General features: G+C 50.9%; 1 protein-coding gene across 1 annotated transcript in view; it reads left to right on the forward strand.

Moving 5' to 3' along the window:
• EML4 (EMAP like 4) overlaps positions 1-21,936 on the forward strand; it is a 214,613-nt gene that overhangs the window by 155,406 nt on the left and 37,271 nt on the right. Inside the window, 3 exon segments of the mRNA XM_075339185.1 lie at positions 1,534-1,668; positions 2,127-2,262; positions 18,563-18,714. Of these exon segments, the coding sequence (XP_075195300.1) occupies positions 1,534-1,668; positions 2,127-2,262; positions 18,563-18,714 (423 nt within the window).

The following is a 21,936-nucleotide window of genomic DNA, read 5'->3' on the forward strand; positions in this document are numbered from 1 at the left end:
GACCCTTCTCTCCGCAGCGCCGACCCTTCTCTCCGCAGCGCCGACCCTTCTCTCCGCAGCGCCGACCCTTCTCTCCGCAGCGCCGACCCTTCTCTCCGCAGCGCCGACCCTTCTCTCCGCAGCGCCGACCCTTCTCTCCGCAGCGCCGACCCTTCTCTCCGCAGCGCCGACCCTTCTCTCCGCAGCGCCGACCCTTCTCTCCGCAGCGCCGACCCTTCTCTCCGCAGCGCCGACCCTTCTCTCCGCAGCGCCGACCCTTCTCTCCGCAGCGCCGACCCTTCTCTCCGCAGCGCCGACCCTTCTCTCCGCAGCGCCGACCCTTCTCTCCGCAGCGCCGACCCTTCTCTCCGCAGCGCCGACCCTTCTCTCCGCAGCGCCGACCCTTCTCTCCGCAGCGCCGACCCTTCTCTCCGCAGCGCCGACCCTTCTCTCCGCAGCGCCGACCCTTCTCTCCGCAGCGCCGACCCTTCTCTCCGCAGCGCCGACCCTTCTCTCCGCAGCGCCGACCCTTCTCTCCGCAGCGCCGACCCTTCTCTCCGCAGCGCCGACCCTTCTCTCCGCAGCGCCGACCCTTCTCTCCGCAGCGCCGACCCTTCTCTCCGCAGCGCCGACCCTTCTCTCCGCAGCGCCGACCCTTCTCTCCGCAGCGCCGACCCTTCTCTCCGCAGCGCCGACCCTTCTCTCCGCAGCGCCGACCCTTCTCTCCGCAGCGCCGACCCTTCTCTCCGCAGCGCCGACCCTTCTCTCCGCAGCGCCGACCCTTCTCTCCGCAGCGCCGACCCTTCTCTCCGCAGCGCCGACCCTTCTCTCCGCAGCGCCGACCCTTCTCTCCGCAGCGCCGACCCTTCTCTCCGCAGCGCCGACCCTTCTCTCCGCAGCGCCGACCCTTCTCTCCGCAGCGCCGACCCTTCTCTCCGCAGCGCCGACCCTTCTCTCCGCAGCGCCGACCCTTCTCTCCGCAGCGCCGACCCTTCTCTCCGCAGCGCCGACCCTTCTCTCCGCAGCGCCGACCCTTCTCTCCGCAGCGCCGACCCTTCTCTCCGCAGCGCCGACCCTTCTCTCCGCAGCGCCGACCCTTCTCTCCGCAGCGCCGACCCTTCTCTCCGCAGCGCCGACCCTTCTCTCCGCAGCGCCGACCCTTCTCTCCGCAGCGCCGACCCTTCTCTCCGCAGCGCCGACCCTTCTCTCCGCAGCGCCGACCCTTCTCTCCGCAGCGCCGACCCTTCTCTCCGCAGCGCCGACCCTTCTCTCCGCAGCGCCGACCCTTCTCTCCGCAGCGCCGACCCTTCTCTCCGCAATTGTGGTCTTATAGGACCACAGTCGCATGTCACTGCCCCCGCTGTGCTGCAAGTGTGAGCAGAGTGTCATGCGAGTACTAGCACTAATCCTCGTGTGGCCTCGGCCTAAAATTGTTCAGATACAACATTTTTGGGGTATGGATTAAGAATTAAGCTTTATTACCTTTTTATATAAGTTTAATTGTATTATGTGAAATTATATTTATATACTCTATCATTTCCATTATTTTCATAGACTACTAATGAGGTGGTCCTGGCTGTAGAATTTCACCCCACTGATGCCAACACGATAGTCACTTGTGGGAAATCGCACATCTTCTTCTGGACCTGGAGTGGAAACTCTCTGGCAAGAAAACAAGGGATATTTGGGGTAGGAAGATATTTTTATTCTTTGTTCCTCCGGGGATCTATTGTGCTTCTTTTGAGGGTAGATTACATGGTGGAGGTCTTCAGGGATATAGTGTAAGTTTGCATTTTATTTTTGTGTTGTTGGCCATTCTAGCCTTAAGAATGAGCTGCAGCACCAGACAAGGTCCATGTTCAGAAGTGGCCCTGTTGTTAGGAAAGATGCAGAACTTTATTAAAGTCTTAAACCAGATCTTTGCATCAGATGGGTGAATTTATAGTATGGGTTGGGTGGCGCGGGGGGGGGATGGATGGATTGGGTGGCGCGGGGAGGGATGGATGGATTGGGTGGCGCGGGGGGGGGGGGGATGGATGGATTGGGTGGCACGGGGGGGGGATGGATGGATTGGGTGGCACATTGTGGTGGGTGGATGGATAGGTTTGGGGTATTCAGCTTTTACTTTGTTTAACTTCCGTTTGCAGAAATACGAGAAACCAAAGTTTGTACAGTGCTTAGCCTTTCTACCCAATGGAGATGTTTTGGCTGGAGATTCTGGTGGAGTCATGTTAATATGGAGCAAAACGCCCGTGGAATCGACCGCCGGTAAAGGAGTAAAAGGTAAGATGCCTCGTCCCACCGTCTGTTTTGGGTAATGCTGGTGGGTGGACCTGGCCGACAACAATTACTCCCATCTGCGCTCGGGTGTGAGTAATGCCCCGCTGCCGGAGGGTCCGTATAGCCATGACTGCGGTTAAGTTAATGATGAAAAACATGTCAGATCTGCATATTATTGAATAGTGCTGAAATGGCGGTGTCAGGGTGTGGCGAGTTTGTAAAGGTTATCCTGAACGTCTCTGGCTTCCCCATCCACCACTCCTAACATTTTAATTGCTTCTAAATCCCTGCTTGGCATCCCGCTAAACATCTCAATAATCGCTCTAAAAGCTCAAGTAATTATTTGTAGCCTTAATATGAGTCATTAGGTGCATTTCCCTCTCCTAATATCATTAATATGCCTGGCACACGCTGAGCAGCTCTCATCAGGCAAACACTTCACCTGGTGAGTGATGCAGCACCTGTTACAAAGTATTCACGCCCCGCTTGTACGGGTTCTGGTGTCCTGTTACCGCACTAAGGCTATGTGCACACGGTGCGTTTTTCTCGGCGTTTTTGCGCGTTTTTCGGGTGCGTTTTTGGCCTCAAAACTGCATGACTTTGCTTCCCCAGCAAAGTCTATGAGTTTTCATTTTTGCTGTCCCCACACAGCGTTTTTTTTCAGCTGCGTTTTTGTGGTGACCACAAAAACGCAGCATGTCAATTATTCCCGCGTTTTTCACTGCGCTTTTCATCCATTGAGTTCAATGGGATGTTGAAAGACGCAATGAGAAACGCAAATAGCTGCGTTTTGGTGCGTTTCTAAGACCAAAAACGCAGCTATAAGCGCAGGAGGTGGGTAGTAAAGTGACGTGTACAGGAAGAGGATTCCTTCTGTCAGTATAGACAGAAGCATGAATCCTCCCGGTACAGTCACCGCCGCTTCCACCTCCAGTCCTGTGCATGTATGCTGCCGTGCGACGCCATGTACAGGCAGGAGGTGGAAGCGGCTGCGAAAACAAAAGTTAACAGTAGAATAAAAAAAAAAAAAGTTATACTCACCTGTCTGCAGCCTCGCAGTGCCATGCCCGCTCCCAGCTCCTGTCACGGTATCGCCGCTCCCGCTCCGGCTGTGCGCAGTCTCCCCGGGGCAGGACCTTGCTTGCAGGACCTGGCGATGGATCACCTGATGCAGTCACCTGACGCATCAGCTGATCGAGTCTCGGGCTGACGCGGGCGCCCGGCCGGTATCAGCGGATGCGTCAGGAGACTTCATCCCTGATTACCGGCAGCTGCTGCAGCGATCGGACAGGATCAGACTCCCGCCCCATCGCTCCGGGAGCTGCCGGTAATTCAGCACATAAGTGAGTATTATTTTTTTTTTTTTTCTACTGATGCATCTGCTGATTGTATAATCTGTTTTTATACAATCAGCTGATGTGTGATGGGATTCACATCCTTTAACCTGACACATCATCTGATCGCTTTGCCTTCCAGCAAACCGATCAGATGATATTGGATCCTGATTGGACGGCGCGGGACCCTGACCCAGGATTACTGCGGAGGGGGGTTCTTTATTTCAATAAAGATGGAGTCACTAATTGTGTTGTGTTTTATTTCTAATAAAAATATTTTTCTGTGTTGTGTTTTTTTTTTATCTTTACTAGAAATTCATGGTGGCCATGTCTAATATTGGCGTGACACCATGAATTTCGGGCTTAGGGCTAGCTGATAATATACAGCTAGCCCTAACTCCATTATTACCTGGCTAGCCACCCGGCATCAGGGCAGCCGGAAGAGTTGGATACAGCGCCAGAAGATGGCGCTTCTATGAAAGCGCCATTTTCTGGGGTGGCTGCGGGACTGCAATTCACAGCGGGGGTGCCCAGAAAGCATGGGCACCCTGCACTGTGGATTCCAATCCCCAGCTGCCTAGTTGTACCCGGCTGGACTCAAAAATGGGGCGAAGCTCACGTCATTTTTTTTTTAAAATTATTTCATGAAATTCATGAAATAATTAAAAAAAAAAGGGCTTCCCTATATTTTTGGTTCCCAGCCGGGTACAAATAGGCAGCTGGGGGTTGGGGGCAGCCCGTACCTGCCTGCTGTACCCGGCTAGCATACAAAAATATGGCGAAGCCCACGTCATTTTTTTTTTTTTGGGGGGGCAAAGAAATCCTGCATACAGTCCTGGAAGGAGGATGCTGAGCCTTGTAGTTCGACAGCTGCTGTCTGCTCTCCTGCATACACTATTGGATGGAGGATGCTGAGCCTTGTAGTTCGACAGCTGCTGTCTGCTGTCCTGCATACACTATTGGATCGAGGATGCTGAGCCTTGTAGTTCTGCAGCTGTCTGCTCTTCTGCATACACTAGTGGAGAATGAAGAACACATTGAAGAAGGAAATGACATCAGACCTTTTTTTTTTTTTTGTTCACTGATAAAAAACGCATAAGGACGCAGTGAGCAAAAACGCAGCAAAACGCAGCAAAAAACGCACCAAATCGCGGCAAAACGCGTGCGTTTTTTGCCGCGTTTTTTCGACGCAGGTGCGTTTTTGTGCGTTTTTAGCGGCCAAAAACGCACAAAAACGCAGCGTCAAAAAAACGCAGCGTGTGCACATAGCCTAATAGTGTAATGCAGCGGAAATGGACAAGTTGTAAGAGGAAGGCGAAAGCTTTTATATTTGGGGTATAATGTGACCCCTTTTAATATCATGCTAGTCTTTCATCCTCGACAGCTCCTCACTGAAACAGCATCCTGAAGGCTAAAGGGCGGGACTTACCCATCTGTTGCGTTACTGCAGAGAGGGGAGAGGCTCCTGCTGCAGAAAGTTCTTACAAAGAACACAATTTCTGGTCTCTGAAGAAGCAATAGATTCTGAACAGAAGAGATTTACGAGTGTCCAGTAGTTATATTTACGGGCCGTGCTCAAATTGGAAGACACAGCACGACCACCAGGTGCCCTGACAGATCAGAGCTTATAGGCCTATAAGAAAGTGAATCCTACAGTTTCAGAAGTGATAATGGAGGAACCACATGAGATGTAGTTGTACAAAAACATCATTCGGACATGTGGTTTGCTGGCGGGTTACAGGGGTTTAGTAAAACAGACCTGTCCGGGGTGGTGACAAGTATCCCTTTAAGGGAATCTGTCAGCATGTGTTTGCATGATGTAGGCAAAGAGATCCTGAATCCAACAATGTATTACTTAGCTTACTGGGTGCAACGGCTTTGATCCAGTTTTTAGATTTAGCAATGTAGCAAAGCTGCCCCCCGCCCACACCAGGCTCTGTATGTACACTGTCTATAGACAGTGAGCTGCTTATCACAGAAAGCACGGTGGCTCAGTGGTTAGCACTGCGCAGTCTTGTGGTGGCTCAGTGGTTAGCACTGCAGTCTTGCAGCTCTGGGGTCCTGGGTTCAATTCCCACCAAGGACACCATCTGCAAGCAGTTTGTATGTTCTCCCCATGTTTGCGTGGGTTCTCCGGGTACTCCGGTTTCCTCCCACACTCCAAAAACATACAGTTAGGGACCTTAGATTGTGAGCCCCAATGGGGACAGTGTTGCCAGTGTATGTAAAGTGCTATGGAATTAATAGCGCTATATAAATGACTAAAATTATTATTATTAGTATTATTAAAGGGGTGTGGTCGTACTAGCAAGTAAAACTGATGCAGTCTTAGCAATGATAAGCTCCTGGTGGTAAAACAATCATTTCAAGTAAACAGCGCACAGGTTAATAAGAGACCCATATCTGAAATTTGTGTGTTTTAACCTTTATCTTCAGATTACTTAGCAAAAACCTGCTGACCTATTCCCTTTAAGGACATCTTTATCTATATATGTGTTTGTATAATGTTGCAGGATGAGATGAATAATAATGCCTCTTTATGTTTCATTGCAAAAATGAGAAGTTGGAACTAGGTTTTACTATTTTTATGGAATAATGGACCACCCGGCTGCAGCTATAGCCATTACACCCCATGCTGCAATGTGCAGGCTTAAAAGTATTAGCGCTTCTCACAATCCCCCCCGCCCCCACCCTGCGATCCCATAATCATGTGTTGGGATTTGACGCGACCATTCATTTTTTCATTATTACCTCTGACTCCTCTAATCTCGCTCACCATCTCCTCACCACGAGAACATTGTCGTTAGGATTTGGCCTCCAGACCCCGTGTCATAAACAAGTGCACAGTTCCTGCCTTATGAATGGCCGTGCTCGGGGCGCAGAGGAGCGGGCGGCCATTACTCCGTTCCAGAGGAATTTTCTGAATGCCAGCGCTTCCTGTTTTTGCCGCGCGTTCCCTCGAATCAAAACCCAGTCGAGCCCATCCCCGAGGTCCTGCATTTTCTTCCCAAATCTCTTAGAATTTCATCTTAATACTAATTTAATCAAGAAACGGCAAACAAAATGCAAATCTATTGTTCCAAATCTCCGGAAATTAACACCAGCAGATCTGATGCCAAACACATTCACTCAGTTATGGGTCAGATGTCAGGTTCATGTAAAGAGGTTTAGTGTGTATTCTGCAGAAATCTGGGAGGAGGAGTGCGAAAACACGCCCCATTGTGGAAGGAAGAAGGTCTCATATACAACATGGTGCATGGATTCTGAAGAGCTAGAGATCTTCATTCACAAAGCGATTTCACCAGCGCTGCCGTGGGGGGGCTGTGCACCAGCACTGCCGTGGGGGGGGCTGTGCACCAGCGCTGCCGTGGGGGGGGGGGGCTGTGCACCAGCGCTGCCGTGGGGGGGGGCTGTGCACCAGCGCTGCCGTGGGGGGGGCTGTGCACCAGCGCTGCCGTGGGGGGGGCTGTGCACCAGCGCTGCCGTGGGGGGGGCTGTGCACCAGCGCTGCCGTGGGGGGGGGGGGGGCTGTGCACCAGCGCTGCCGTGGGGGGGGGGGGGCTGTGCACCAGCGCTGCCGTGGGGGGGGGGGGGGGGCTGTGCACCAGCGCTGCCGTGGGGGGGGGGGGGGGGCTGTGCACCAGCGCTGCCGTGGGGGGGGGGGGGGGGCTGTGCACCAGCGCTGCCGTGGGGGGGGGGGGGGGGCTGTGCACCAGCGCTGCCGTGGGGGGGGGGGGGGCTGTGCACCAGCGCTGCCGTGGGGGGGGGGGGGCTGTGCACCAGCGCTGCCGTGGGGGGGCTGTGCACCAGCGCTGCCGTGGGGGGGCTGTGCACCAGCGCTGCCGTGGGGGGGGCTGTGCACCAGCGCTGCCGTGGGCGGCTGTGCATGCAAGCACATCATTGGGGAGTTCAAGGCGTTCTAGGTGTTACATGGTCATCCATTGCATCGGCAACTGATGTGCTACGTTACCCCGATGGCACCCAGTGTGCTATAGCAGCAAAATAAACGGATGTGAGCAACGGTACGTATAGCAATTAGATGATCGATACGGCGGAATTGGTCAAAAAAGGGGTTGTCGTCTTTCAAGTTGACCGTGCACAACCAGGCTAATAAGTGAAGACAGGTCTGTAAACAGCCACAGCTTCTTCCCCATTGTGTCTCTGCCAGTTGAGAAACTACAGTATGTCCTAGACCCTAAAAGTGGTCAGTAAGGAGAAGAGTACACAATTTCCAAGGTATTAGATATACCATACAACACTGTGAAGATGTCTTCAAGTAATGGCTTAAATTTGGCATGACAATGACATTACCAGGAAGTAGACATGCCTCAAAAATTAATGAGAAAAAAAAAGAAATTTGGTCTAAAAGGCTGCCATGAGACCTACAACATTAAAGGAGCTGCAGGAATTTATTACAAGTACTGGTTGTTTACTGCATGTGACTACAATCTTCCGTATTCTTAATATTTCTGGCCTGTGTAGGAGGTGGCAAGGCGAAAGCTTTTTCTTACAAAGAAAAACATCCAAGTCCAGTTTTTGTATTTTTTGCCAAAATGTAGTCTGCCAAAAGCATAAGGGAACAATGTGGCCTGGTCGTATAAGACAAAGGTTGAACGTTTTGGCCATAGTTCCCAAAGATATGTTTGACACACAGCCAATGCTGCACATCGGCAAAAGAACACCATCCCCACAGTGAAGCATGGTGAAAGCAGCATTATGCTTTGGGCTAATTTTTGACTAATTCTAGATGTGCCATGCTGAATAGCATAAGGGAAAAATGTGTCCTGGTCTAATGAGACAAAGGTTGAACGTTTTGGCCAAAGGTATGTTTGACACAAAGCCAATATTGCACATCGGCAAAAGAACACTATCCCCCCAGTGAAGCATGGTGGAAGCAGCATTATTCTTTGGGGCTGTTTTTCAGCCAGTTCTATATGTGCCATGCTGGTACTTCTACAAAGAAAGACTGTTATTGTAAATACCAAGGGTACTTCAACAAAGTATTAGTTTAATAGTGTGCATATTTATGCAACCACATTGTTTTAATACTATCCCCACCCAAAGTCTGTTTTTCAATTGAATTGTACAGATTACACTTAAAGGTGAAGTTCTGAAATGATTAGTCTTGGTATGATTTGTTTTTGATTTTTTTTTTTTTTTTTTTTTTTTTTTTTTTTTACATGACAAGAACCTGGCATTTTTACAGGGGTGTGTAGACTTGTTATATCCACTGTATATATTCCGAATAGATAATACAGTTAATTATGAGTGAGTTATAGCCCCAAGCAACAGTTAACCCAGTACCTAGATTAATAGATTAATTATATGAATCATCCACATTATGTCAAATAAGCAATTAGAGCTTTCCCAGTTATGGCTACCAAGTAAAACTAAAGCATAAATCAATTTATTTTTTGCCTTCGGCTGAACATCAGCAAGTTGTGGCAGTAAGGAAAGCGCTATGCTGTGTGAGCATTAAAATAGAATGTAAAATTTCATTAGCGAGGTTGTATTGATTTCCAGTTCTTCATGTTGCTTTGATCTTGTCCTCTGTGGAGGATATTGTCTTTCCTAAGGGAGATCCATCCAGGAGGAAGCAAAAGCTTTATGAGAAAAAAATATGCAAATAACACTTCTCAAAAATAAAAATTGTCTAAAGTGACAAGTACCATCTCCTGCTCAATGTCTCAGATTGAGTCCACGAACTAGAAAGGCCGATCTGTGGACGGAACGGTGTCTGTATTTCGTGGTAGTCCGGTCCTAATCTGATGGTGTCTGTCACATCGACAGTGCTGGACTCAGTGGCTCGTGCCATTTAGTCGGGCAGAACCGCTGAGTTCAGTGATTGTCTGCAGCGGTATAGACGTGATATTAGCATTGCAGACAATAACGCACACTGAAAGCAGCGGCAGAGACTCTGCACTTGACCTGGTGAGGGTGAGTAAAAGTTTTGTTTTTTCTATAACTAAGTACAGCTAAGGGACCAGATCCTTCTAAAAACGGAGGATTCCTTTTGAAACCACCCTCCCAAGCGATCTATATGTGCATGCAGGTGATAGAAAGGTGAATAAAATGATACCTTGATATCTCATGCAATATCTTATTCCAGGGAAATCTACATTTTCTTCAGCGCTCTATTGGGAGACCCAGACGATTGGGGTATAGCTACTGCCCTCTGGAGGCCACACAAAGCACTACATTAAAAGTGCAAGGCCCCTCCCCCTCTGGCTATACCCCCCCGTGGTATCACGGGTACTCCAGTTTTAGCTTTGTGTGCGAAGGAGGTCAGACATTCCATGCATAGCTCCACAGATTTTAGTCAGCAGTAGCTGCTGACTAGTTCGGATGGAAGAAAAGAGGACACATATAGTGTCCCCAGCATGCTCCCTTCTCACCCCTGGATGGTGTTGTAAGGTTGAGGTACCTATTGCTGGTACAGGGCTGGAGCCTGACATGCTGTTTTTCCTTCCACATCCCCTTGGGGGTTCTGTGGAAGTGGGATCCTGCCGGCCTCAAAGCTCTGACGCCGGGCTCCATCCACAGACCCATTAGAACCTGATGGATACGGAGCAGGAGTACCATCAGGGACCGGGCCCTGCATCATACAGGTACTCTGTGTCCCCGGCAGGCACAGACACACTCCGGGCTGGCTGGGTGTTGTAGTGCGCCGGGGACCGTACACTGAGCTGGTGTTCCTACAGTTATCTGGGGGACTTTGTGTTCTGGGAACGCAGCGCCGACCCCCTCTGGACCGGGCGGCGCTGCTGTGACTTGTGGTGCGCCGGGGATACGCCGACCGCGCTTTTACGGCGGCGGCGTTTATAACTCTAGTCCCCGGCTTTTGGGCCTAGGACGCCGGCAGCTCCGATCGTTCCCGCCCCCACCCTGTCAATCAGGGTAGGGGAGAGACGCTGTTTCACGGCAGCGAGGAGGGCTGGAGCCTGATTTACATGCTCCAGCCCTCACACTAGGCACAGAGGGAAGCAGGCTTCCCGCTCTTAGTCAGGAACGCCCAGGGCCCGCCCCCCTTCTTCTCTCAGGACGCCGGCAGCCATTACATGCATGTCTGGCTGGAGGAAGGACGCAAGGCTCTGGGAGACCTAGACTGAGGGGCTTTGGAAGACCACACACCCGCTCTTAAGCGGGCGGTAAGCGGCTTTTCAGCTGGCCCCTCTAGTGCCTCAGTGTATGTTAGTGTATTGTGTCACTGGACATAGATATTTATTGATTTCTTGCACTGTGAGGTCGCTTCCTGGCTGAATACCCCAGATCGCTCTGAGGAAGCAGCAGCATGTCATCCACAAGACGCAAAGCTGCCAAGGCTAGGGCTGTGTGCACTGTGTGTGCTGCATGTGGGGCTGCTCTACCAGCAGGCTCCAAGGACCCCCATTGTGTGCAATGCTCAGATCCGGTGCTGCTTCGCCAGCCGGAGTCAGGAGAGATAGTGACCCAGGCTGAGACGCCTGTAAGTCCTGCCCCGGTGTCAGGGACAGACTTTGCAGTTTTTGCGGTTAATATGTCGGTGACTATGGCAAAAATCCTGGAAACTTTGCAATCCATGCCTGGGGCTCAGTCTATGGACACGGCGAGGTCTATGTCCTCTAATCCTCCGCAGTTGGATTTAATCCAGACTGCAAGGGGGTCCCCGGCCTCTCAGGATGAGTATGATGACTCAGATGATTGCCCCAGCCACCCCAAGCGGGCTCGCTGGGAAAGACCCTCAACGTCATCACACTGCTCAGGGTCTCAGCGCAATCAGTCTCCCTGTGATGTGTCTGAAGAGAGTGATCAGGAGTCTAATCCTGGAACCCCTCTCAATCTGGATACCCCGGATGGGGACGCCATGGTAAACGATCTTATCTCAGCCATCAATAGGCTGTTAGATATTTCTCCCCCAACCCCTTCAGCAGAAGAGGCAGCGGCAGAGCAGGAGAAATTTCGTTTCCTCTATCCCAAGCGTAAATTAAGTGCTCTGTTGGATCACTCTGACTTCAGAGAATCAATCCACAAACACGACGCTCATCCAGAAAAGCGTTTCTCTAAACGTTCTAAGGATACACGTTATCCTTTCCCCCCTGATGTGGTCAAGCGCTGGACCCAGTGTCCAAAGGTGGACCCCCCGATTTCCAAGCTTGCAGCTAGATCCATAGTTGCAGTGGAGGATGGCGCTTCACTTAAGGATGCCAATGACAGACAGATGGACCTTTGGTTAAAATCTGTCTATGAAGCTATCGGCGCGTCGTTTGCTCCAGCATTCGCAGCCGTATGGGCACTCCAAGCTATTTCAGCTGGTTTAGCAAAAGTGGATGCTATCTTACATCCAGCGGTGCCGCAAGTGGCGTCCCTTACCTCGCAGATGTCCGCGTTTGCGTCTTACGCTATCAATGCGGTCCTAGAATCTACCAGCCGCACCTCAATGGCGTCTGCCAATTCGGTAGTTTTGCGCAGGGCATTGTGGTTAAAGGACTGGAAAGCAGATGCTGGTTCCAAAAAATGTTTAACCAGCTTGCCTTTGTCTAGAGAAAGACTGTTTGGCGAGCCATTGGCTGACATCATTAAACAGTCCAAGGGTAAAGACTCCTCTTTACCCCAGCCCAGATCAAGCAAACCTCAGCAGAGAAAGTGGCAGCAGAAGTTTCAGTCCTTTCGAGGTTCGGGCAAAACACAATTCTCCTCGTCCAAAGGGACTCAGAGGACGCAAAGAAACTCAGATTCCTGGCGGGCTCATTCACGCCCCAAGAAAGCAAATGGAGGAACCGCTTCCAAAGCGGCTACCTCATGACTTCCAGTCCCCTCCCTCCGCATCTCCGGTCGGGGGCAGGCTCTCCCGTTTTTACGACACTTGGATGTCACAGGTCAAAGACCGGTGGGTGACAGACATTTTGTCGCGCGGGTACAGAATCGAGTTCAGTTCTCGTCCTCCAGCTCGGTTCTTCAGAACATCCCCACACCCAGACCGTGTAGATGTCCTGCGGCAGGCGGTGGACTCCCTAAGAGCGGAAGGAGTAGTGGTTCCTGTACCGTCTCAGGAACAAGGGAGAGGGTTTTACTCCAATCTCTTTGTGGTGCCAAAAAAGGACGGCTCATTCCGTCCTGTTCTGGACCTAAAACTGCTCAACAAACATGTACACGCCAGGCGGTTCCGGATGGAAACCCTCCGTTCTGTCATTGCCTCAATGTCTCAAGGAGACTTCCTTGCCTCAATAGACATCAAAGATGCTTATCTCCACGTGCCAATTGCTACAGAACATCAACGTTTTCTACGTTTTGTGATAGGAGACGACCATCTTCAGTTCACAGCTCTGCCATTCGGTCTGGCGACAGCCCCCCGGGTCTTCACCAAGGTCATGGCGGCGGTGGTAGCAGTCTTGCACTCTCAGGGACACTCGGTGATCCCTTACCTAGACGATCTACTTGTCAAGGCACCCTCTCAAGAGGCATGCCAACTCAGTCTACAGGCTACGCTGGAGACTCTCCAGACTTTTGGATGGATCATCAACTTTCCAAAGTCAAATCTGTCACCGACACAGTCACTAACGTATCTTGGCATGGAGTTCCATACTCGAGCAGCGAGAGTGAAGCTTCCGCTAAACAAGCAGCGGTCCCTACAGACAGGGGTGCAATCTCTCCTTCAGGGCCAGTCGCACCCCTTACGGCGCCTCATGCACTTCCTAGGGAAGATGGTGGCAGCCATGGAAGCAGTTCCCTTTGCGCAGTTTCATCTGCGTCCACTTCAATGGGACATTCTCCGCCAATGGGACGGGAAGACGACTTCCCTAGACAGGAAAGTCTCTCTTTCCCAGACGGCCAAGGACTCTCTACAATGGTGGCTCCTTCCCACCTCATTGTCTCAGGGAAGATCCTTCCTGCCCCCATCCTGGGCAGTGGTCACGACAGATGCGAGTCTGTCGGGGTGGGGAGCAGTGTTTCTACACCACAGGGCTCAGGGGACGTGGACTCCGCAAGAGTCCACCCTTCAGATCAATGTTCTGGAAATCAGGGCAGTGTATCTTGCCCTACTAGCCTTTCAACAGTGGCTGGAAGGAAAGCAGATCCGAATCCAGTCGGACAACTCCACAGCGGTGGCATACATCAACCACCAAGGAGGGACGCGCAGCCGGCAAGCCTTTCAGGAAGTCCGGCGCATTCTGAATTGGGTGGAGGACACAGCATCCACCATCTCCGCGGTTCACATCCCAGGCGTAGAAAACTGGGAAGCAGACTTCCTCAGTCGCCAGGGTATGGACGCAGGGGAATGGTCCCTTCACCCGGACGTGTTTCAAGAAATCTGTCGCCGCTGGGGGGTGCCGGACGTCGACCTAATGGCGTCTCGGCACAACAACAAGGTCCCGGCATTCATGGCGCGGTCGCGCGATCAAAGAGCGCTGGCGGCAGACGCCTTGGTGCAAGATTGGTCGCAGTTCCGCCTCCCATATGTATTCCCGCCTCTGGCACTCTTGCCCAGAGTACTACGCAAGATCAGATCCGATTGCAGCCGCATCATACTCGTCGCCCCAGACTGGCCGAGGAGATCGTGGTATCCGGATCTGTGGCATCTCACGGTCGGCCGACCGTGGTCACTTCCAGACCGTCCAGACCTGCTGTCTCAAGGGCCGTTTTTCCATCAGAATTCTGCGGCCCTGAACCTGACTGTGTGGCCATTGAGTCCTGGATCCTATCGTCAACAGGCTTATCCCAGGGAGTGGTAGCCACAATGAGACAAGCTAGGAAGTCAACTTCTGCTAAGATCTACCACAGAACGTGGAAGATTTTCTTAACCTGGTGCTCTGCTCAGGGAGTGTCTCCCTGGCCATTTGCATTGCCCACTTTTCTATCTTTCCTGCAATCAGGGTTGGAAAAGGGCTTGTCGCTCAGCTCCCTTAAAGGGCAAGTCTCGGCACTATCCGTGTTTTTTCAGAAGCGTCTAGCACGTCTTCCTAAGGTGCGCACGTTCCTGCAGGGGGTCTGTCATATTGTGCCCCCGTACAAGCGGCCGTTGGATCCATGGGATCTGAACAGAGTACTAGTGGCTCTCCAGAAACCGCCTTTCGAGCCTCTCAAAGAAGTTTCTTTTTCTCGCCTGTCACAGAAAGTGGCGTTTCTTGTTGCGATCACATCGCTCCGGCGCGTGTCTGAGCTGGCAGCTCTGTCATCCAAGGCTCCCTTCTTGATGTTCCACCAGGACAAGGTAGTGCTGCGCCCCATTCCGGAGTTTCTCCCTAAGGTCGTATCCTCGTTTCATCTTAATCAGGATATATCCTTGCCTTCCTTTTATCCTCATCCGGTTCACCGGTATGAAAAGGACTTGCGTTTGCTAGATCTGGTGAGAGCACTCAGGATCTACATTTCCCGCACGGCGCCCATGCGCCGTTCCGATGCACTTTTTGTCCTTGTCGCCGGTCCGCGCAAGGGGTTGCAGGCTTCTAAAGCCACCTTGGCTCGATGGATCAAAGAACCAATTATAGAGGCCTACCGTTCTGCTGGGCTTCCGGTTCCTTCAGGGCTAAAAGCCCACTCAACCAGAGCCGTGGGTGCGTCCTGGGCATTACGGCACCAGGCTTCGGCTCAACAGGTGTGTCAGGCAGCTACCTGGTCGAGTCTGCACACTTTCACCAAGCATTATCAGGTGCATACCTATGCTTCGGCGGATGCCAGCTTAGGTAGAAGAGTCCTGCAGGCGGCAGTGACATCCCCGTAGGGGGGGGCTGTTCTGCAGCTCTAACATGAGGTATTTCTTTACCCACCCAGGGACAGCTTTTGGACGTCCCAATCGTCTGGGTCTCCCAATAGAGCGCTGAAGAAGGGAATTTTGTTACTTACCGTAAATTCCTTTTCTTCTAGCTCTTATTGGGAGACCCAGCACCCGCCCTGTTGTCCTTCGGGATTGTTTTTGCTGTTTGCGGGTACACATGTTGTTCATGTTGAACGGTTTTTCAGTTCTCCGATGTTACTCGGAGTTAATTTGTTTAAACCAGTTGTTGGCTTCCTCCTTCTTGCTTTGGCACTAAAACTGGAGTACCCGTGATACCACGGGGGGGTATAGCCAGAGGGGGAGGGGCCTTGCACTTTTAATGTAGTGCTTTGTGTGGCCTCCAGAGGGCAGTAGCTATACCCCAATCGTCTGGGTCTCCCAATAAGAGCTAGAAGAAAAGGAATTTACGGTAAGTAACAAAATTCCCTTCTTTCCCAATATGTAAATGAGCAGTTAAGATCTATGGGTGGGATATAATCTGCACAGATTATTGTAAGTGAAATGGGTGTTCCCAGTGTGAGACATGTAATGACTGACAGTCTGCTCTTCTTCTGACCTCACTGCAGAGAGCTGTCTCATTACAAACCCATCTGCAGCTGTAGCTCTCCTCTCAGTTGAGCCTAAAATGTATGGGCTCCTTCCAGTTTAGTGGGTGTGACCAGCTTGTTTGGTGGGCATGGCAATGTTTCCTCTCATCCACTATAATCATGCAAAGGGCCTGCCCCTGCACCCCCACGTGGGAGTGTTACACCTCCAGACCCTCGTTTTTATTAGGCTAGGTTCACATTTCTATTAAGTTGCATCAGTAACAATCCGCCGCTCTGGTAAACAACTGAATCCGTTTAGCGGATTCTGTTGTGTCCCATAGACTTGTATTAGTGGGGGATTGCGACTGATTACCTTGCGTTGCATCCGCTGCGTCGCGGTCAGTCGTTTTTGGACTGTCCGCCGGGCGGAAACCATGCAGAATGTAACGTTTTTCGGGCTGTCAAAATTAACGCACCGCACCGGAATCCGTCGCAATCCGTCAAGCTTGTAATGTTTGTCTATGGTGCTAGATTCCATCGTAATCCGTCTTACAACGGAATCCAGCGCTGGATGCAGTTATGCTCTACTGAGCATGCCCAGCATGTTTAACACACCCACTAGGCTGTCCCAAACACATCATGACTGATCCGTCAAAAAACTGAGGCACAGCGGATGCAACGGACGCGACGGATCAGTTTTTTTCACAGGATTTCTGTGAAAGGAATCCTGTGAAAAACACATCCGTTGCATCATTTGACATCTAAAAAATGACTGATCCGTCGCTGACTGATATAAAACGGAAATGTGTACCTAGCCTTATAAACAACTCCATGACCACGTGGACTTTAATTTTTTTTTTTTTTTTCTTTCTGGAAACATCGGGCTGCATTTTGAAACGACCACATCACATGATAGAAATGATGAACTACCAGGAAGGAGCCCATACAGATTAGCATCTACCCTCTGTGATGTCATTTGTGCTGTTCTCACCTCCACCCTTACTGGCTGCCAATGAGATCGCATTTGAAGTTTGTTAAAATTGGGAACAGCTGTTCAGCAGACCTGAGCGAGATGTTTGTAACGAGACAAAGCTCAGCTCTGCTGTGTAAGGCTAGTTTCACACTTCCGTTGGGCGAAATCCACTGGGTCCGTTGCTGCGTCGTTTTGACGCATCCGTTATTTTTGTGGTGTCAACGGATCCGTTATTTCACAGGAATCCGTTAGCTGATTCCTGTGAAATAACTGACCTGTTGCATCCGTTAGGCGTCCGTCTAAGGCTGCTTTCACACATCCGGCTTGAGCTGTGCGGCTCAATCCGGCTGTGCAAGCTATGCAACGGATGCGGTGAAAACACCGCATCCTTTGCATAAGTTTTTCCTTTGCGGCCAGTCCGGTTTTTGCCGCTTGCGGCATGCTACTGAGCATGCGCAGTGGCAAAAACCGCATGCGGCGGTCGGATGCGGTTATTGCCGCATCCGGCCGCCATAGGCATGCATTGAAAAATGTGCCGCATCGGCCGAATGCGGCGCGATGCGGTTTTTTTTTGCCGCCCGAAAAAACGTGCCAGGCAACGTTCCATCCGGCCGTCGCATCGGCCAAATCTGCCGCATGCGGCAAAAAACGGACGGAACGCAAGGCCATGCGGCACAATGCGGCACTAATTAAAGTCTATGCAGGAAAATCGCAACCGGCAGCAAAAAAAAAACGGTTGCGATTTTCCTGCAAAGTGCCGGATTGTACCGCATTGCAGAAACCGGAGGTGTGAAAGCAGCCTAACTGAATGCGTTGGCTCTGGTTTTTTTTTTTTTTTTTTTTTTTTTTTTTTTCATTCTGGGCATGCTCAGTAGAAATTAGTTGAATCCAGCAGCGGATTCCATTGTAAAGCACTTTGCAACGGAATCTGCTACCATAGGGAGCCATTATAAATTTTAACGGAAGAAACTGAATCCGCTGGTCGGCGTCATTTTGACGCAAGCAAATAACATTACATCCAGCGTTGCTTCCGCTCGGCGGAAGCAATGGAGCGTCGGCCATCGGAAACAACGCAGGTACTTTTGGCACAATTTGTCATCAATGCAAGTCTATGGGAAACAGCGGAATCCGTTAACGGATTCCGCTGATTCCCAAGACAGCGGATTGCGCCCCAAAAAAAAACGGAAGTGTGAAAGTACCCTTAATCACACAAAACTCTGCAGTGAGATCATGAGGGCAGAGTATCAGTCTTTACATGTCTCACTCTGGTAATGTCCCTTTCTCAGGGAGATCTATTCCCCGCACACAGATCTTAACAGCTCATTTACATATTAAGAAAAACACAGATTTCTTTGGAATAAAACAGTGGATTGCAGCTATTGAGGTATTTTATTCAGCTTCATATGACCTACATCCCTATATAGACAGCTTAGGAGCGATGATCCTACATTTAGGATTCTCAATAACAATTAGGCTGATTGGTGGTGTCTGGTGGTTAAATACTTGGCAGTGGATGAGACATTGTAGGTATGTAGAAGAAGACTTTTTGCTGATCGTAGTATATGTAGAGGATCTTCCCGATCTTGCTCTGAAGGGTTTTGTGTTTCCTAAAGAGAAAGTAGCCAAGATGCATCATGTGATCTCTTGTTGGCGCACGTGATCCCTAACGTCTTCACTACGCAAGTCATATTTTGTTGTTTTTTGTTTTTTATGTAAGGTGTCTACCAAATTAGCAAGCAAATCAAAGCCCATGATGGCAGCGTGTTCACACTGTGCCAGATGAGGAACGGGATGATGCTCACCGGAGGCGGGAAGGACCGGAAAGTCATTCTGTGGGATCATAATCTCAACCCCGAGCGCGAGATTGAGGTAAGACCGGCCGTCCCTTGTATACCGGCAGTGGTGACATCTTCTCTGTTGTAAAATTTTGTTTTTAAGTCATTAGCAGGATAAATCAACGATTTTCACCTCGCGACTGGGCATCTACCTGGAGTCTAAGGCCATGTGCCCACAGGGAAAGTGTCCTGCAGATATATCCACAGGAGCTCCCAGAAATCCACAGCACAACTTTGTCTGAGTTGTGCTGTGTTTTTGGTGCGGATATGCTGCGGGCATTCTGCATTGAGGATACAGTACCATGGCTTGGGCACTGCATCCTCAATGCAGAACAAGTGCTGTAATGATCGGTGAGTTCATACTTGCCTGCATTGCACAGCAACTTGGTTTCCGGCCGGCTCCTGGAGAAGATGGGCGGGGCCTGGATGAGCTCCGGCTGTCACATGACCTCAGCTGGTGCAGGCCCCGCCCACCTCTTGCAGCCCGCCCCTGGCTCCGTCCCGCCCCTCTACACCGAAGGAAGAGTGTCTGGTGTCTTCAAGGCAGGTAAGGCCGGGTACACATATCCGGTATCCGACTTTTCGACGGTTTGACGGATGCGGCGCACGCCAGTACAGTTTATACAGTACACTGGCAGCGCAACAAGCGCCGGTCACATGCTGTCATGTGACCCGGAAGTTGCGACGCTTCCATTGTATTGTATCATACTGTACTGGCGTGCGCCGCATCCGTCAAATCGGCGAAAAGCCGGATATGTGTGCCCGGCCTTAGTATAGAGATCTGCGCTGAACAATGTGCAGGAATAATTGACATGCAGTTACATGCGGCTGCAGGAAATCCGCAGCATTTCCCGCAGGTGCAAATTCCGCAGCATTGATACAGCACTCCCCAAATCCCATAGAATAACATGGGGAGTGTCTGTACTTGCGTAAACCTGCGAATTTGTCTGGAAAATCCACAGGTTTTCCGCAGCAAAATCCGCAGGTATTTTCTTCCGTGGGCACAAGGCCTAAGGGTTTCATGTTCAGGTGCGGTGCTCACTCCAATCCCGCCACTGCAGCAGAGTCGCTGTGATATATACCGGCTGCCTGTTGCGCTTTGACTCCGCTCCTCACCTGCATGTATGGCGAAATACAGGAGACCATTGCGTTTGGCCAGGGCTTCAATAAAGCAGAGGTCGTGAAGGGATTAAACTGAAGGCCATGTTGGATATCTATTGATTTCCAGTCTACTTAACTGCAAATGGTTGCATAGTGGAAGGCTGCAGGAATGGGATGATTTCTGATCTCCGCATATAGTTGTATTAAATGAAATCCAGATACAGCAGAATCGACGACAAAACCCACCCCAACGATCGCGTGACTTCTGTACATACAGCCGGCCCCACTTTACCCTACAGCGACCACTGCAGGAAGGAGTGTAGTATTACAAGCCGGTCATAAAAATCAATTGACATACATGAATGTACCCGAAGTGCAAGGGGAAGAGCCACTTCACGTTGCTTGCGGTGAATGGGGGAGTAGGATCATGTGGCTTTGCGGTCTATGGAAAAGGGATCACCTGGCCTTGCTGTGTATAGGGGAGCAGGATCCAAGTGGCTTTGCTTTGTATGAGGGAAGACATGATATCGTGACCTTGTGTATGGGGGAGCGTGATCACATGGCCTTGCGGTGTATGTGGCGCAAAATCACGTGGCTTGCTGTGTATTGGGAAAGCAGGCTAAAGTGGCTTTTGCTGTGTATGGAGGAGAGGCTCACGTGGCCTGCTGTGTATGGGGGAGTAGTATAAGTTGGCTTTATGTATGGGGGATGACGTGGCCATGATTTGGATGGGGGAGCAGGATCAAGTGGCCTTTCTTTAGATGGGGGGGATGAGTGGAATGACGTGGCCTTGCTGTGGATAGGGAAGGGGATGACGTGGCCTTCCTGTGGATAGGGAAGGGGATGACTTGGCCTTCCTGTGGATAGGTAAGGGGATGACGTGGCCTTGCTGTGGATAGGGAAGGGGATGACGTGGCCTTCCTGTGGATAGGGAAGGGGATGACGTGGCCTTCCTGTGGATAGGGAAGGGGATGACGTGGCCTTCCTGTGGATAGGGAAGGGGATGACGTGGCCTTCCTGTGGATAGGGAAGGGGATGACGTGGCCTTGCTGTGGATAGGGAAGGGGATGACGTGGCCTTGGTGTGGATACGGAAGGGGATGACTGCCTTCCTGTGGATAGGGAAGGGGATGACGTGGCCTTCTTGTGGATAGGGAAGGGGATGACGTGGCCTTGCTGTGGATAGGGAAGGGGATGACGTGGCCTTCCTGTGGATAGGGAAGGGGATGACGTGGCCTTCCTGTGGATAGGGAAGGGGATGACGTGGCCTTCCTGTGGATAGGGAAGGGGATGACGTGGCCTTCCTGTGGATAGGGAAGGGGATGACGTGGCCTTGCGGTGTATGGTGAGAGTGGGGTCACATGGTCTTGCGGTGTATGGAGGTATCGCATTATCTTGCATTTTACGTTGCTGTGTATTTGGTTCTCTATTCTGTTGAAATCTGAGCCATTATTTTGTACTATTTGTCTTTTATTTTCTCACTCATGCGTTTTCTCTCCTTCCTCCGGCACGTTTTGTTTGGACGCCGGAGTTGAATGTCTTTCAGCCGTTACATAAACACAATTTAAGTCATAAAATGACTTTGCTTGTAATCACAAGAAGCTTTTGTTCTATTTAGTAAGTAATGGCCACTGAATTTGCCACGCAGCATCAGGGAGATCATGTACAGCCGGATCAGTGGTGGCCACTGATTGTGAGACTACTGCCCCCATTATAATAGTGGCAAAGTGCTGCCAAATTATTTTTATCTTGCCAAATTGTCAGTGGCTCCTGTTGAGTTCCCCAGCTAATTGAAGAGAAGATGCAGGAAAAATCGTCTCGCCCGTGGCTGGATGTGCGCTCACTATTAACACCACGTGTGGCACTAATAACTGAGGATGTGACCTAAGACTGAAAATGTTCTGTGCCGGAATTTTCAACAACGTGGTCGATCTGCGGAGAATAACGCCGTACCTGCATCACCACGATGGGGATGACAGAAAAACATTGCCTGTGGTCATCAATGGTCCACCATTGAGCTGGGGACCGGTGGCTTTTCATCAGTGGTCCACCATTGAGCTGGGGACTGGTGGCTTTTCATCAATGGTCCACCATTGAGCTGGGGACCGGTGGCTTTTCATCAATGGTCCACCATTGAGCTGGGGACCGGTGGTTTT

Source organism: Anomaloglossus baeobatrachus, chromosome 3, assembly GCF_048569485.1.
Source record: "Anomaloglossus baeobatrachus isolate aAnoBae1 chromosome 3, aAnoBae1.hap1, whole genome shotgun sequence".
NCBI lineage: Eukaryota > Metazoa > Chordata > Amphibia > Anura > Aromobatidae > Anomaloglossus > Anomaloglossus baeobatrachus.